This window comes from Pseudopodoces humilis, chromosome 7, assembly GCF_049639895.1.
Source record: "Pseudopodoces humilis isolate 2021_Gansu_Grassland_sample_001 chromosome 7, ASM4963989v1, whole genome shotgun sequence".
Taxonomy (NCBI): domain Eukaryota; kingdom Metazoa; phylum Chordata; class Aves; order Passeriformes; family Paridae; genus Pseudopodoces; species Pseudopodoces humilis.
The window spans coordinates 59,323,532-59,335,972 of NC_142206.1; the positions used below are offsets into that span (position 1 = coordinate 59,323,532).

Here is a 12,441-nt window from a genome sequence, read left to right on the forward strand (position 1 = left end):
CTTAATCATCACAAACAGAACATTTCTGCTGTTGCATAAGTGAAAAGGAAGTAATTTAGGAAATGACCCTTGTTTACCAGATTGAATGTCCCATATTCTTCCCTCAGAAAGTGGGTCAAAAACCCTTGAAAAGTCGTCTGGTCTCCCCATGTCCAGCGGGCTCGACTGAGGTAGGACGAAGCCGGCAGATAGAGATAAGGCAGCAAACCAGTCAAGAAGCATAAACCCAACTTCAGCAAATGGCCTAGGGACAATTCCTGCACCAAAATATGTCATATTGCATAACAATGTTTATTTTAGTTTAATCACGCTGGAACTTCAAGAACAGATAAAGAAAAAACATCAAATATATTTACACAGAGCTGATCTCTCAATTTATAGTAAGTCCCTACAAAATGCTATGTTAAACCTTACGATTTTGTGGATTACTAGGAAACTGCATCAAACTGATCTCCTTTGCATGGCAGGGTGAAATTTAAGTGAAGCAAATAATATTAGCTAGGACTCATGAGTATCATACTCATTGCATCTTTCACATTTAAATCATGGCATGACATGCATAGATGGCTGAAGCACTGCAAGGCTGAGATAACCCACTTTGCAGCGATTAAGAGTTGGCTGGTTTTCCATCTGGCAAAAAAAAAAAACAAAAAAAACCCCACATAAATGCTGCTCTAGTACAACTGCACACATCATCACCATCATCAGGAGTCAGTTTTGCCATTTACTTGATCGTGATTACGCTGGCTAAATTGGATAGGCCAACTTTTGGGGTGGGATTTTCGAGACTGCCTAAGGGGTCAGGGAGACAAGACTTTCAAAGGGACTTCTGTGCCTAACTCCTTTAAGTGCTTTGGAAAATCCCACCCTGGAATATTGCACGCTTGCTTTGTTGTTAGCCACTGCCCTGTCAATCAAAGCACTTCCTCAGCATTTGGGGTTACTGGGAGTGATGATCTATGGAGCAGAGAAAGGAGGTGGATAATGGTGGTGGTCAGAGCTCCTTCAGAAGAAAGGTGGCTCATTTGTACTTTCAAAAGGCAGTTTTCCATCCATTTTCTCTTATTCAGTGGTTTCCTGCAGCAAGCACTACTGGGCTGTCCAAAGTATTTCCCGGGATTATTATATTGGGACAGCACTGCCCTTGCTGGAAATCACAGAGATCTCTCTGGAAAAAAAACCCAAAAACTGTTTCAAGAACATAAATACATTGCAGAAAGTCATTCTTGACTGTGTTAATGGAAATATATGGCCAGAAAAGGTGTTTGCTGCAGATGCTGAAGGGATTTTGGATCAAGCCTGTCTGAGTTGCATCACATTTCTTGCAGCTCGTGTGCTTCACCCAGGCTTGGTTATGCCCTGTGCCACTACTGAGAACCACACAGGGTGGATGTGGCTTTTGCTGGTTACCACCAGGGAGCCAACACACAGAAACTCATCTCCAGGTGAGCTGATGGCATGAGGAATCTCGAGTTTTTAGCTCCAAGTATTATTTTAGCTCGCAGGGTATTTGCAAGCAGCGGGGGCAGAGCACTCCTGTGCCAGGGACACAAGGGGGTCATGGATCACTGGCATGAGCAAGGGCCCTAAACTGTGACCACAGAATCCCAGAATGGTTTGGGTTGGAAGGGAACTTAAGAGATCATCTTCTTTCAACCCCTTGCCATGGGCAGGGACACCTTCCACTATCCCAGGCTGCTCCAAGCCCCATCCAATCTGGTCTTGGACACTGCCAGGGATGGGGCAGCCACAGCTTCTCTGAGCAGCCTGTGCCAGAGCCTCAGCACCTCACAGGGAAGAATTTCTTCCCAATATCTAAATCTAACCCTGTCCTCTATCAGTTTTAGGCCAGTCCCCTGTCCTATCACTCCATGCCCTTGTCAAAAGCCATCTTGTAGACCCTTTTGCAATCAGACCCCCTTGAGATCAGGGGCTGTGGTGTCAAGGCTGTAACTTCAGTGGGTTCTGATTAATCACATACATCAACTTAGAAGTGGCACAAGTTCTGGGGGAGAAGAATTAATCCCAACCTTAGAAAAACAGAGGTGTGGGTCAGTAAATACGTACCCTCTTTCTGAAAAGCCGTGAGAGAACCCAGGGCACAACACAAACGACATAAAGCACAATTGTGTGCTGATTACACAGACTGAGCCCACAGCAAAAAGCACCCAATTTAGAGATCTGAGGGGGGAAAAAAAATACAAAAATTCACAATTACTAACTACAAGTTTGCAAAAACATCCAGAGATCAAAAAGATTCAGCACAGCATCCTTACAGGAGAAAGGCAAATACACCAGTGAGCACTGGTCAGTTGTAACACAGAACTCAGGGGATTTTTTTTTAGTAGCTAGAGGGAGATTTCAACTGTTTAACAGAAAACATTCTTTAAGAAGTGTCCAGCTGAACAGCCATGCCTCCATGCATACAGAGATCCTGTGCAGCATCATCACATCACAATGATGTGATGAGTCCAATTCCTGAACCCAGGGGCACAGGGGAGGCTACCCAGCAGTTCACTCTTAGTGAGTTTTCAGAAATGTCCTAAAATAAAGCCATTATCTACAGAAATCTAATTTTTGTAACAGGAATGGTATTTTCCTCTTCGTTATGCACAGAGGGCTAAAGTTAGGGCTGCACAAACTTCCTAAGGCAAGGGAATTAAAGGTGACACCCCTGATTATTCCAAAAGCTCAAGCCTGTTCCAGTGCCCAAGCACCCCCTGGGGAAAGAACCTTTCCCTGATATCCAACCTAAACCTGCCCTGCTTGTTTCAGCCACTGGAGAGGGCAGTGTGTGAGATGCAAACACTTGCCTTGGTGTAGTGATGGGATCACCTTGCAATTTTTAATTAACTGCTCAGCATTCCATGCTGGACACTGCCCTGCCATGGCAACACCTTGCCCTAAGTTCACAAAAACCTTTATGGGTTTCAGAGCCGCCTGGCAGGGCTCAGAACCACCTCAGTAATTTTTAAAGTACATGGATGAACTTCAATATGATGTCTGTCTGACCATCTGATTTATAAAAAAGCACTACAAGCTTGCTGCTGGCAGCCTGGCTTCTTCCAGGCGTGGGATGCCAGACACTCAAAAAAAACCATTGGAACAAGCTCCTTAACTGCTTCTGAAAATCTAATTTTGAAAATCCCATTGGAAACTGGGCATGCAAAACATGGGAGAAGGTTGGGAAATGCCCAGCTCCATGTCAGTGGAATTCAGGTTGTGGGGATCTTGGGACACTGTTCATTAGAAAATAGTAATAATAATACTAATAAAAAAAAAACTCTAATGGTGAAACAAGGTCTCTGAAGCCATTGATAAAACATGTTATTTGAGAACTCACGAAGCTGAGTAAACTACCACTGCAGACTCCTGAAATTCTAGCCTAGCCCGACAAAAATCCCTTTATTCACACAATTCACAGGAGTCACAGCAGGCAAGTCTGTTGGAGGAAAAGAGATCAGATGTTCAGGCAAACAAAAGTAGAAAGAACAAGACTGCTGAGCAAAAATATCATTTGGCTGCCTAGTCTGTTTATAAAGTAGAAAATACAGCATGAAATTTTAAGTCTCTGTGTTTAACAATGCCATTATTTTAGGGGCACATTTAATTTCGTAAGAAAAACTGATTGAAAATTTGCTTCTTCCTGTTTTAGAGTTGAAATCTGTTTTCTGATTAGATAAAGTTTTCTGTAAAATATATCCATTTATCCTGAAGAAAATTACCAGTTCTTAAAACAAAACCTTGAACACCCACAGCCCAGTTTGTGTCTTTGATGCAGGATGAACTAAAATGTTTAGATTGAAATGATTTTGTTTTTCCTGCTTCCACCCTGTGGGTATTCAATTAAGCAACCCCAAGCCCAACCAACAAGTCCCAACTCAATACTTAAGCAAAGTGGGCAGGGTTTTTTCAATGTTTGCCACTTTTGAACATCCAGGTAGGTCAGGGATGGACCTCACTCAGCACAGGTGCTGAAGCAAGACCCAAAATTTGGCTATTTTATTTAAACAAAACTAAACCAGCAGTAAATGAACAGGAAATTAAACGAACAGGCGATAACCAATTACGAATAAAACAAAGAACAATTCACTTTGCTTGAGATGTTTTACCTTTGATCTTTCTTTTGCAGTGGATGCCTCCTCAAAACGAGCAGTGAGAGCCATCAGCAGCCCCACAAACAGATTGTTTAAGCTGAAAACCTCTGCTGTGATGGACCACTGCCATGTTAGACGAGAAAATGAAAACACCCCCGCAGCAAGGATTCCTCCAGCATATGAGCCAGAAAGCCTGCAAACACAGATAACATGAAATCTTCTTTTCCAACAAAAAAAAAAAGAGCCTACTTCATTGTCCTTCTTTCTTTAATTTTTTATTTTTTTAAAAAAAAAAAACAAAACCATACTTTAGCAGCAGCAATGAGTGGCACCCAGCACCCTGCCAAAACATTATATGGTTAAGATCTCCCTAATAATTTCTCTGCTAAGGATTGCCATTGGGGAAGAGCAGAGCCTGTTTGCCAGCCACCCAGCACCACAGAATCTGCTTCTTCTCGCCATGAAAACTTCCAGGATTGAATTTGGTTCAGAAATCCTGATGAGTGAAGGCCCAGAGGGTTTGTGGTGCACCGAGCCAGGGAGTCATGGCTTTAATGGGATACTCTGGAGGAGATGCCAGCAAGGGTGCAGCCTTCAATTCATCCAGGAGCTGAATTAAGAGTGGATTAGAGCTATTCAGGATGGACAGCATTGGCAGGGCTTTCCAGGGGTGTCCTGGGGCTGGGTGGGGGTTCAGCACCCACAGTTCCAGCAGGGAGAGGGGCCCACCAGGGTCAGGACTGTGGGAAAAGGGTGCCAGATCCAGCAAGAGGGAGGGAGAGGGGGAAGCAGCCACTGTTGGGATGGCTGTGAGCCCAAAGCCAGGCACCTCTGGGACTCCCAGATGGGATTTTGGCACACATTCCCCATGGAGCTGCCGGCCCAACTCAGCTGGATGCTGCAGCCAGCACAGGGAGCCCACGAGGTGGAATTCAGGAAACCCTGAAGAGGTTTCTCTTCCCAGCCAGCCTCACTGGGAGCAGCTCTGGCTCTGCTTGTCTGGAAGCTCCCCCCCTTTAGGAAGTCACCCTGAAAAGATGCTGTGTGGGGCACCACAACATGCTCAATTAAGCTTTATCCAAAACCACAAACAGCTGTGGCTGTGGTCAAAGCTACACTCCAAAAATTCACCATTCCACTGTAAGACTCAGCTAGTCTCCACCACAATTTTTTCTAATTCCAGTCCAGACACACAGAGTTCCATTTAATCCTAACAATTCTAGCAGGTTTAAACCAAAAAAATTGCAAGTTACCCCACCTCTTCATCGAGCTACATGTGTGATTTCTACATGAGATGAGGAAGCTCCTGACAGAGCCCTCTCTACAAAAAATCTACAAAAACCAATCTATACTTGGTTTGCCAGAGTATCTGAAGGTGTCTGGAAAACAGAACTAATGATTTTTATCTCCTCTGAGAAGTATTTTGAGATCTGCACCTGCAGGATGTCACCAAAGGGTGAGAAGTATGGAGTTAACATTGGGGGGAAAAAGGAAACAATTCTGAGGTGTTCCAGGCCAAGCTCAAGGTGACACAGCAAGTTCAACATCAAGACTGTGGGAAGAAATCTCAAAAAACAATAGAATTAGGAAAAAACCTGAAGAAAATTACCAGGAAAGGGCAGCAGGACCATGTGTAACTAAAAACCAACAGGTTCCCAATACACAAATCCACTTTGTAACATTCCTGTTTTTACTAAACCATTTAAACTATTCAAACCTTTAGTTATAAAGAAACAACTTCATAAATCCCTTGGAAATCCCTGCAGGGAAATAAGGTTAAAAAAAAAGGTGAAACAACTTTTCCAAAAATCTTCTTCAGAAAAGCAGCATTTTAGGCAAATGTCCCAGTCATTCACCAGTTCTCCTTGTCTTTCCCAGGGAAGACTCAAACATATCATGAGAGTTCAAATGAGATGAAAGAAATCCCATCCTCTTGATAAAACGTCTCAAACCTGCGAGTCAAGTTTTATGAAATAAGGCTTAAGCAAAAGCCACTCAACCCAAAGCTTAAAGACTTATCCCAGCTATGTGGGACGGAGGACACCTCTCCTCACTGAGCAGAGCAGGGTCAGGAGCCCAAACTAAGCCCAGCCCCCAGACCTGTCTGTCCCCAGAACCATAAAAACAATCATAGAATGGCTTAGGCTGGATGGGAACATAAAGATCATCCTGTTCCAACCTAAGCCATGGCAGGGACAACTTCCTCTAGGTTGCTCCAAGCCCCATCCAAACTGGCCTTGGACACTTCCAGGGATCCAGGGGCAGCCACAGCTTCTCTGGGCACCCTGTGCCAGGGCCTCCCCACCCTCACAGGGAAGAATTCCTTCCCATATCCCATCTAACCCTGCCCTCTGGCAGTGGGAAGCCATTCCCCCTTGTCCTGTCACTTCAGGCCTTTGTCCAAGTCTCTCCTCATCTCTCTTGGAGCTGTTTTAGGTTTTGGAAGGGGCTCTAAGGTCTCCTTGGAATCTTCTCTGGGCTGAAGAACTTTCCCAGGAAATTCATGGGAAAGCCAAGCTGCTGAGCTCCTGCCTCATCTCCTTTGTGACAGCCCATTTCATGCATGGAGCACTAAGCTCCTCTAAATAGAACAGATGTCAAAAAACCAAATGGGAACGTGTTGCATTCTTGAACATCAAGGAAACAGCTTTGGGAAGTGCAAGCTGCAGACCAAGGGGTTTTCTGCAGGTTCTGTTACCAGCAATAGAAATGATGGGTTTGTGAGCTTGCTGATTCAGAGGAAAATCCTCAAAAGATGAAGAAATCAGAGCAGGTATCTCCAGAGGAGGATGAAGGGCACCTAGCAGAAGAAAAGCAATAATCCAGAGTGAAAAGCAGCACCAGCAGGACAAGTAGAAATGAATCCCATGTCACTGTCAGCATGATTTTGGGGCAAATTAAATCAATCCTGCCCTGTAGCTGGGGTAACGTGGCCATGCAGCTGATTTTGCTCAACATGAAGATCTCCATGCTCCTCTGCCTCTTGGAGTTCTCCAGCACAGAGTGACAATGTGCCACATCTCTCCTGCCTCAAAGCCAAGATGACACACTGTCCAAGGAGGTGACAAAAAACAGCTCAGCCACCTACACCACTTTGGACCAAAGACCAACCTCAGGGTGGAGAAAACACTGATGGGTGTTCAGTGATGCAAGGCAGAGAGAGATGAAAGAATTCTCCAGAAAAAGCACAAAAAACTTGCAAAAGAGAGTAAAATAGAGATGGGAAAAACTTAAAAAAGCAAAGGGATAGGGCAGAGCTTTGAAACTGAGGTCAAGAAGCTAAAAGCCATGAATTTTTTTCCCCATCCCTGGAAGTGTTCCAGGCTAGGTTGGATGGGGATTGGAGCAGCCTGGTCCCTGCCCATGGCAGGGGGTTGGAATGGGATGAAATTTAAGATCCTTTCCAACCCAAACCATCCTGGGACTCTGTGATTCTCTAGAAACATGAAAAAAATTTGCAAAGGAGGGCAGTGCAATCTATAACTGAAGATGCTGATGGCGTGTTACGAAAGGAAACAGGACATGAGGGAGCCAGAAGGTGATGGCTGCCTTAATTACAGGCACAGAGAGAATTCTTGTGGTTAAGTCAGTATTTTGTGGAAGAAGGTAAATGCAAGAGCTAAAGGAGATCTCCTATAAGCCCAGCAAGAACTCAACAACACAGTGACCAATGTGGAGACAGAGGGAACGAGATGAAGAAGCCACTTGTGTGGAAGTGAAGATGGCACAGAGTCACTTGTCTCACCAAAATCAAACACCAGGCCTGGCACTGACAATGCAAATTATTTCCTGCAGTGAAGCCTTGCTGGACAAGGAACCACAGAGCCTTTGGGCTCAGCCACCCTGCCTGGAGCCTTCTCAGGCATGCCATGGGTGGGAGAAGGAAATATTTTGGTGGTTTTTTTCCTGGAAATACCTTCCAGTTGCTTAACACTGCCTTTCCTTTTGACAGCACATCAGGACTGCAGAGCAGAGAGCAGCAGAGAATTACCCTCACTCCACTTCTACTCGTGCTTCTGTCCTTGAACACATTTTTCAAATAGAGCTGAGGTGCTACAAAACACAGCAAAGACACCCAACAGCTGAATCCTCCACTGGCCTCATGGAAAAGCAACATCTTAGGAGAGCTTTATCCCAGTATTTTGGGGAGCAGGCAGGACAGATAGCTGCTCCCCCAAAATCCAGCTTGCTCCCCCAGTCTTTGGGCCCAGCAGAAGGAAGAACAGGCCCAGCACACAGGAGCCAACTCATGGAAGAAGAAAATAATTGAAACCACAGCAAAAGTGGGAAAGTCTTCATGACCATCATCTGAAAATGCACTCAGAAGGGACAGAAAGAGTCAGCAAAGGAGAGGTCACAGAGTCCTTAGTGAGAAATATTTTCCCATGGCATCTCTAAACATAAAAGGAAAAGACTAAAAAAAATTAATTATGATTTGTTTTCCTTTTCAAGCATGCAAGTGAAAGAATGTGCTGCTGGGCCTCAGCTCCAAGGATGCAGCCAGTAGGAATTTGCCTTAATCAGGACTATTTTGGCTACAAGTTTTTATTAAGAGTTTGCAGGAACATTTGGGAAAACTGAAATTAAATATTTTAACTTGGGGGTTTTTTTGCAATTACAGTTTTTAGCTTCTCATTTGTTGGCAATCACTGAAACAAGCAAGTTTGCAATTTAAAATTTAGCCTTTCCTTTAAATTTGGTAAAATTTTCCTTTAGCCAAGGTTACAAGTCATATGCATTTAACAAAAAAACTCCACCAGCATTTTTATTTTTTTATTTTGAAATTAATGGCAAACATTCTATATTTAATAATTCCCCAAAATGTATTAAATGATCGGCATAAAGCTATAGATGGATGGGAATTGGAATTTAATTAAAATGTTTTCATTAAATGCAATCTTCAGTGCACCGGATTCATTAAGAAAAGTAAGATAATTGGAATGGTTTATTTTTGAAGCTGATGTATTTAACACTGGCAACACCTATCTATACCTAGTGAAATAAGCTGATTATTTCTGCTTTCTCTTTGCTCCAAAACTTTACAGGCAGCAGATCTTAGCCTTGCATCTTTTATTTTTTTTTTATTAGGCAGTGGAATAAGAAAAAAAACTCTCCTGATTTTTAAAATCTCAATTAATTAACAAAATAATGGATTTTTAACTTTTTTTTTTAAATTTCTGTCTCTCCCTGCACCGGCAGATGATGACCCTGATGTCGGTGGTTCCCTGTTGACTTCCACAGCAACTTCTGTCCCTGCAATTCTGTGGCTTTGCAGCAGCAAAGATACATCCCTTGAATGTATTTTTATTTCAAGGCAGTGCACTGAAGAGTTAACATTTTGAATTTAAGAGGTTTTGCTTGTTAATCAATCAATTTAAAAAAAAAAAAAATCTATTTTTTTATGCAGGCAAAACAGAAAGGGATGTAGAAGACTCAACAACCAAGCTTCCCCGTGATAAATATTAAGCATGCACGAGCATCGGCGCTGAAATGGAAGAATTGTTTAAAAATTAAAATCCAAACACAAGTTTAGGGCTTAAGTAACAATAATTATCCCCAAAAACCCCAATCCCTCTGGGTTTGCCTGCCTCTTAGCCACAAACACTCCATGACAAAAGGAGGTTTCTCTTGCTCTCAGCGCTGAAGAGCCAGCTCAGGTACTACAGGGAATAGCAAACCAGATTTTATTCTTCCTCAAGGACCTGGAGCTCAATAGCCACTTAAGCCCTGCCCGCAGCAGGAGGAGGAGGAAGGAGAGCAGGGCTTGGCTCATCTCTCCTGGTTGAGTTCTGTGGCCACAAGGAGCAAAGGGAAGAGGCAGGGCCACCATAAAATAAAACCAGCGTGGTCACAACCAGCTGCTGTCCTTTGTTGCGACACGGGATTTCAGCATCCCACAGCTCCAGCAGTCCCACAGACCTGTGATTCCTGGGATGGGGGTGAGCAGGCAGCATCCTCACCTCCCACCACACACACACAGAATGCCACTTCCCTGACACCCAGCCAGGGACTGCCACCACCTCCCGACTTCTCTTTCTCGTAGCTATTTTATTGAAACGCCACACTTTGGAGAGGGGATGGTCCAGGGTGGTTAGGGAGTGCTGAGCCAGTGAGGATTTTGGCAAAGGGGAGCTGATCCTTGCACACTCTCACACACATCCTCCTGGACTGGAGGTGTCCAGCTGGGATATCACCTCTGAAGGATATTGTCTCTGCCCGTCCCTTTGGAAACGTGGACCTGTGAAGGTCACCAGCACGTGCAAGAGGCATCTTGCACCCCATCCCTTCTGTCCTGGGGCCAAGACACCTTGGATCCTCTTGCTAGGAGGATCAAACTGCTCTGGGATGGCAGCAAGGACCTCAGTGAGTCCACGTTGAGTCTGGACTCCAGGGATGGGAAGAGCTCCCTGTGACAACTCATCAAGGGCGAGGAACGAGACATCCCAACCTCACACCCTGCATGCTCCAGGATGTCCATCACCACTGGAGCAGAGCCTGCCTACAACAACCCCTGGCCACGAAAGTTTGGTATTTAAATTCAACACCTCCATGCCAAGCTATTCCAGAGCAGCTCAAGGAGTGGAACAGCTCATGACAGATCCATAAAATGCACGCAGGGCTGCGCTGCTTTAAGAAATATCACCCCATACTCACACTTGAGCTGTACAAACTGTGCTTCCAGCCATTACAAATGAGAACTTCTCTCCTGGTGTCTTTGCAAGTGCAAACGGTGTATTAGTTCAACCCTTTCTTTGATTCACAATCCTTGGAAAATAGATACACCTTTATGCTGGGCTCCTGTAATAACCAGTGCCTGCTTCCAGCAGCCAAAAAACCCCAACCCGCAGTAGGAGCCGACTTGAGCTATTTAAATGTTTTATAAGTTGGCTTTTTTTTTTTTTTTTTGTGGGTAATTGCAGAAACTTTTCCTAATCTGACATTTGTTAAAACCCCTTATTAGAAATTATGCAGCTGCAGAAAAAAAAAAAAAAATTAAAAAAAGAAAGGAAAAAAAAAAAAATAAAAGGCGGGGGGGGGGGGGGAAGGAAGGAGTTGAGGGGGGGAAAAAAATAGAATAAAATATAAAATAAAATAAAAATGAGCTGGCTTCACAATTACCAAGTCAGCCCATGCAGCCCTTCGCTATTGTACGAGTGGCATAAACCCCCCGGCGGCCTATCAGCTCCCTGGCAGGCAGGGGGCTGCGCTATTCAAAGCGAGAGATACAAGCTGCAGGGCAAAAACCTGGCAGCTCCCATCTGACCCCCCAATCCCCGGCTGGTGACAGCTCCAAGCTCCATGGCAAATTAGCCCTTCTCACATTACAATTGCAGGAGACAGATTCCATTAGCGGTATCTGAAATTGAGTGGAGAGCTGCTCCGTTATCAGACTTGACTCATAAGCGCCGCTATTAATCAGAGCTATGATAGCATTTATATATTTCAAGCTATCTGCCGCCGCTGTGATATTCTGCTACAAAGGGTTGATGGGACTTAGGGAAGGGAACAATGGAGCTTTCTGGGAAAAGCAGAGTAAATCAAGAAAGTCTGTGACTTCCGCACATTCTGAAGGGATTGCGGTTTACATAAATTTTCTCCCAATTGGAGATTGAGCTCTTCCTCATCTTACACATGGGATTTAGTTGTCACTCAATGGTAACAGCTGTGAAAAGGTGAAGCGGCCCACCGCTCAGAATATTGCCTCCGCTTTTAAAGCAATTAACCCATGAACAGGAGGATACCTGGTGATATCAAAGGGATTAAGCCAGGCAGTGCATTATTAACATTTCCTTGAACTAATTCTAACTCTGACTAGCTGTCAGAAAAGACTCTTCGGTCTTTTTAAAAAAAGGAAAAAAAAAAGAAAAAAAAGAAAAAAAAAAGAGTTTTTTTGCCCTGCTTTTTCTTTTCCCCCACCCCCCCACCCCTTTTCAAAATGAAGCAGAGTTACTGCAGCCTCGTGCGCCTACTTTAGAGCCAAATGCAAATGAACAGATTTGGCAGCGTCTTCAAACAGACTGAACTCGGCGCTGGTATATTCTGGGGACAAGTGGGGAAAAAAATAAAAACAGATATGTGATCAATTAGCCAGAGGTCATGGCAGATTTTCTAAAAACATATCAGTGCCCGAGTACATTCCTTTCTTCTCTCCCTCCTAAAACTTTGTGACTGCTTCTCACTAAGCTTTCCAAATGCCCAAGACGTTCCTGCTGTGCTACAGCAGAGATAATCTATGATAATCTGTAATCTGGAAAAATCCAAACATGCACCATAAGGAGATTCCTCCTTCCCCAGAACCCAATTTCGTAATTTCCCACTCTGGTTGAGCGGGCGTTGGCTCCTC

At 44.2% G+C, this 12,441-nt stretch overlaps 1 protein-coding gene across 1 annotated transcript in view; it reads right to left on the minus strand.

The window, feature by feature from the left end:
• TMEM260 (transmembrane protein 260) overlaps positions 1-12,441 on the minus strand; it is a 34,491-nt gene that overhangs the window by 11,529 nt on the left and 10,521 nt on the right. The window contains exons 4-6 of the mRNA XM_014257431.2: positions 4,113-4,290; positions 2,068-2,181; positions 78-257 (exon numbers count right to left, since the gene is read on the minus strand). Coding sequence (XP_014112906.2) covers positions 78-257; positions 2,068-2,181; positions 4,113-4,290 — 472 coding nt within the window. The remainder of the gene's footprint in view (positions 1-77; positions 258-2,067; positions 2,182-4,112; positions 4,291-12,441) is intronic.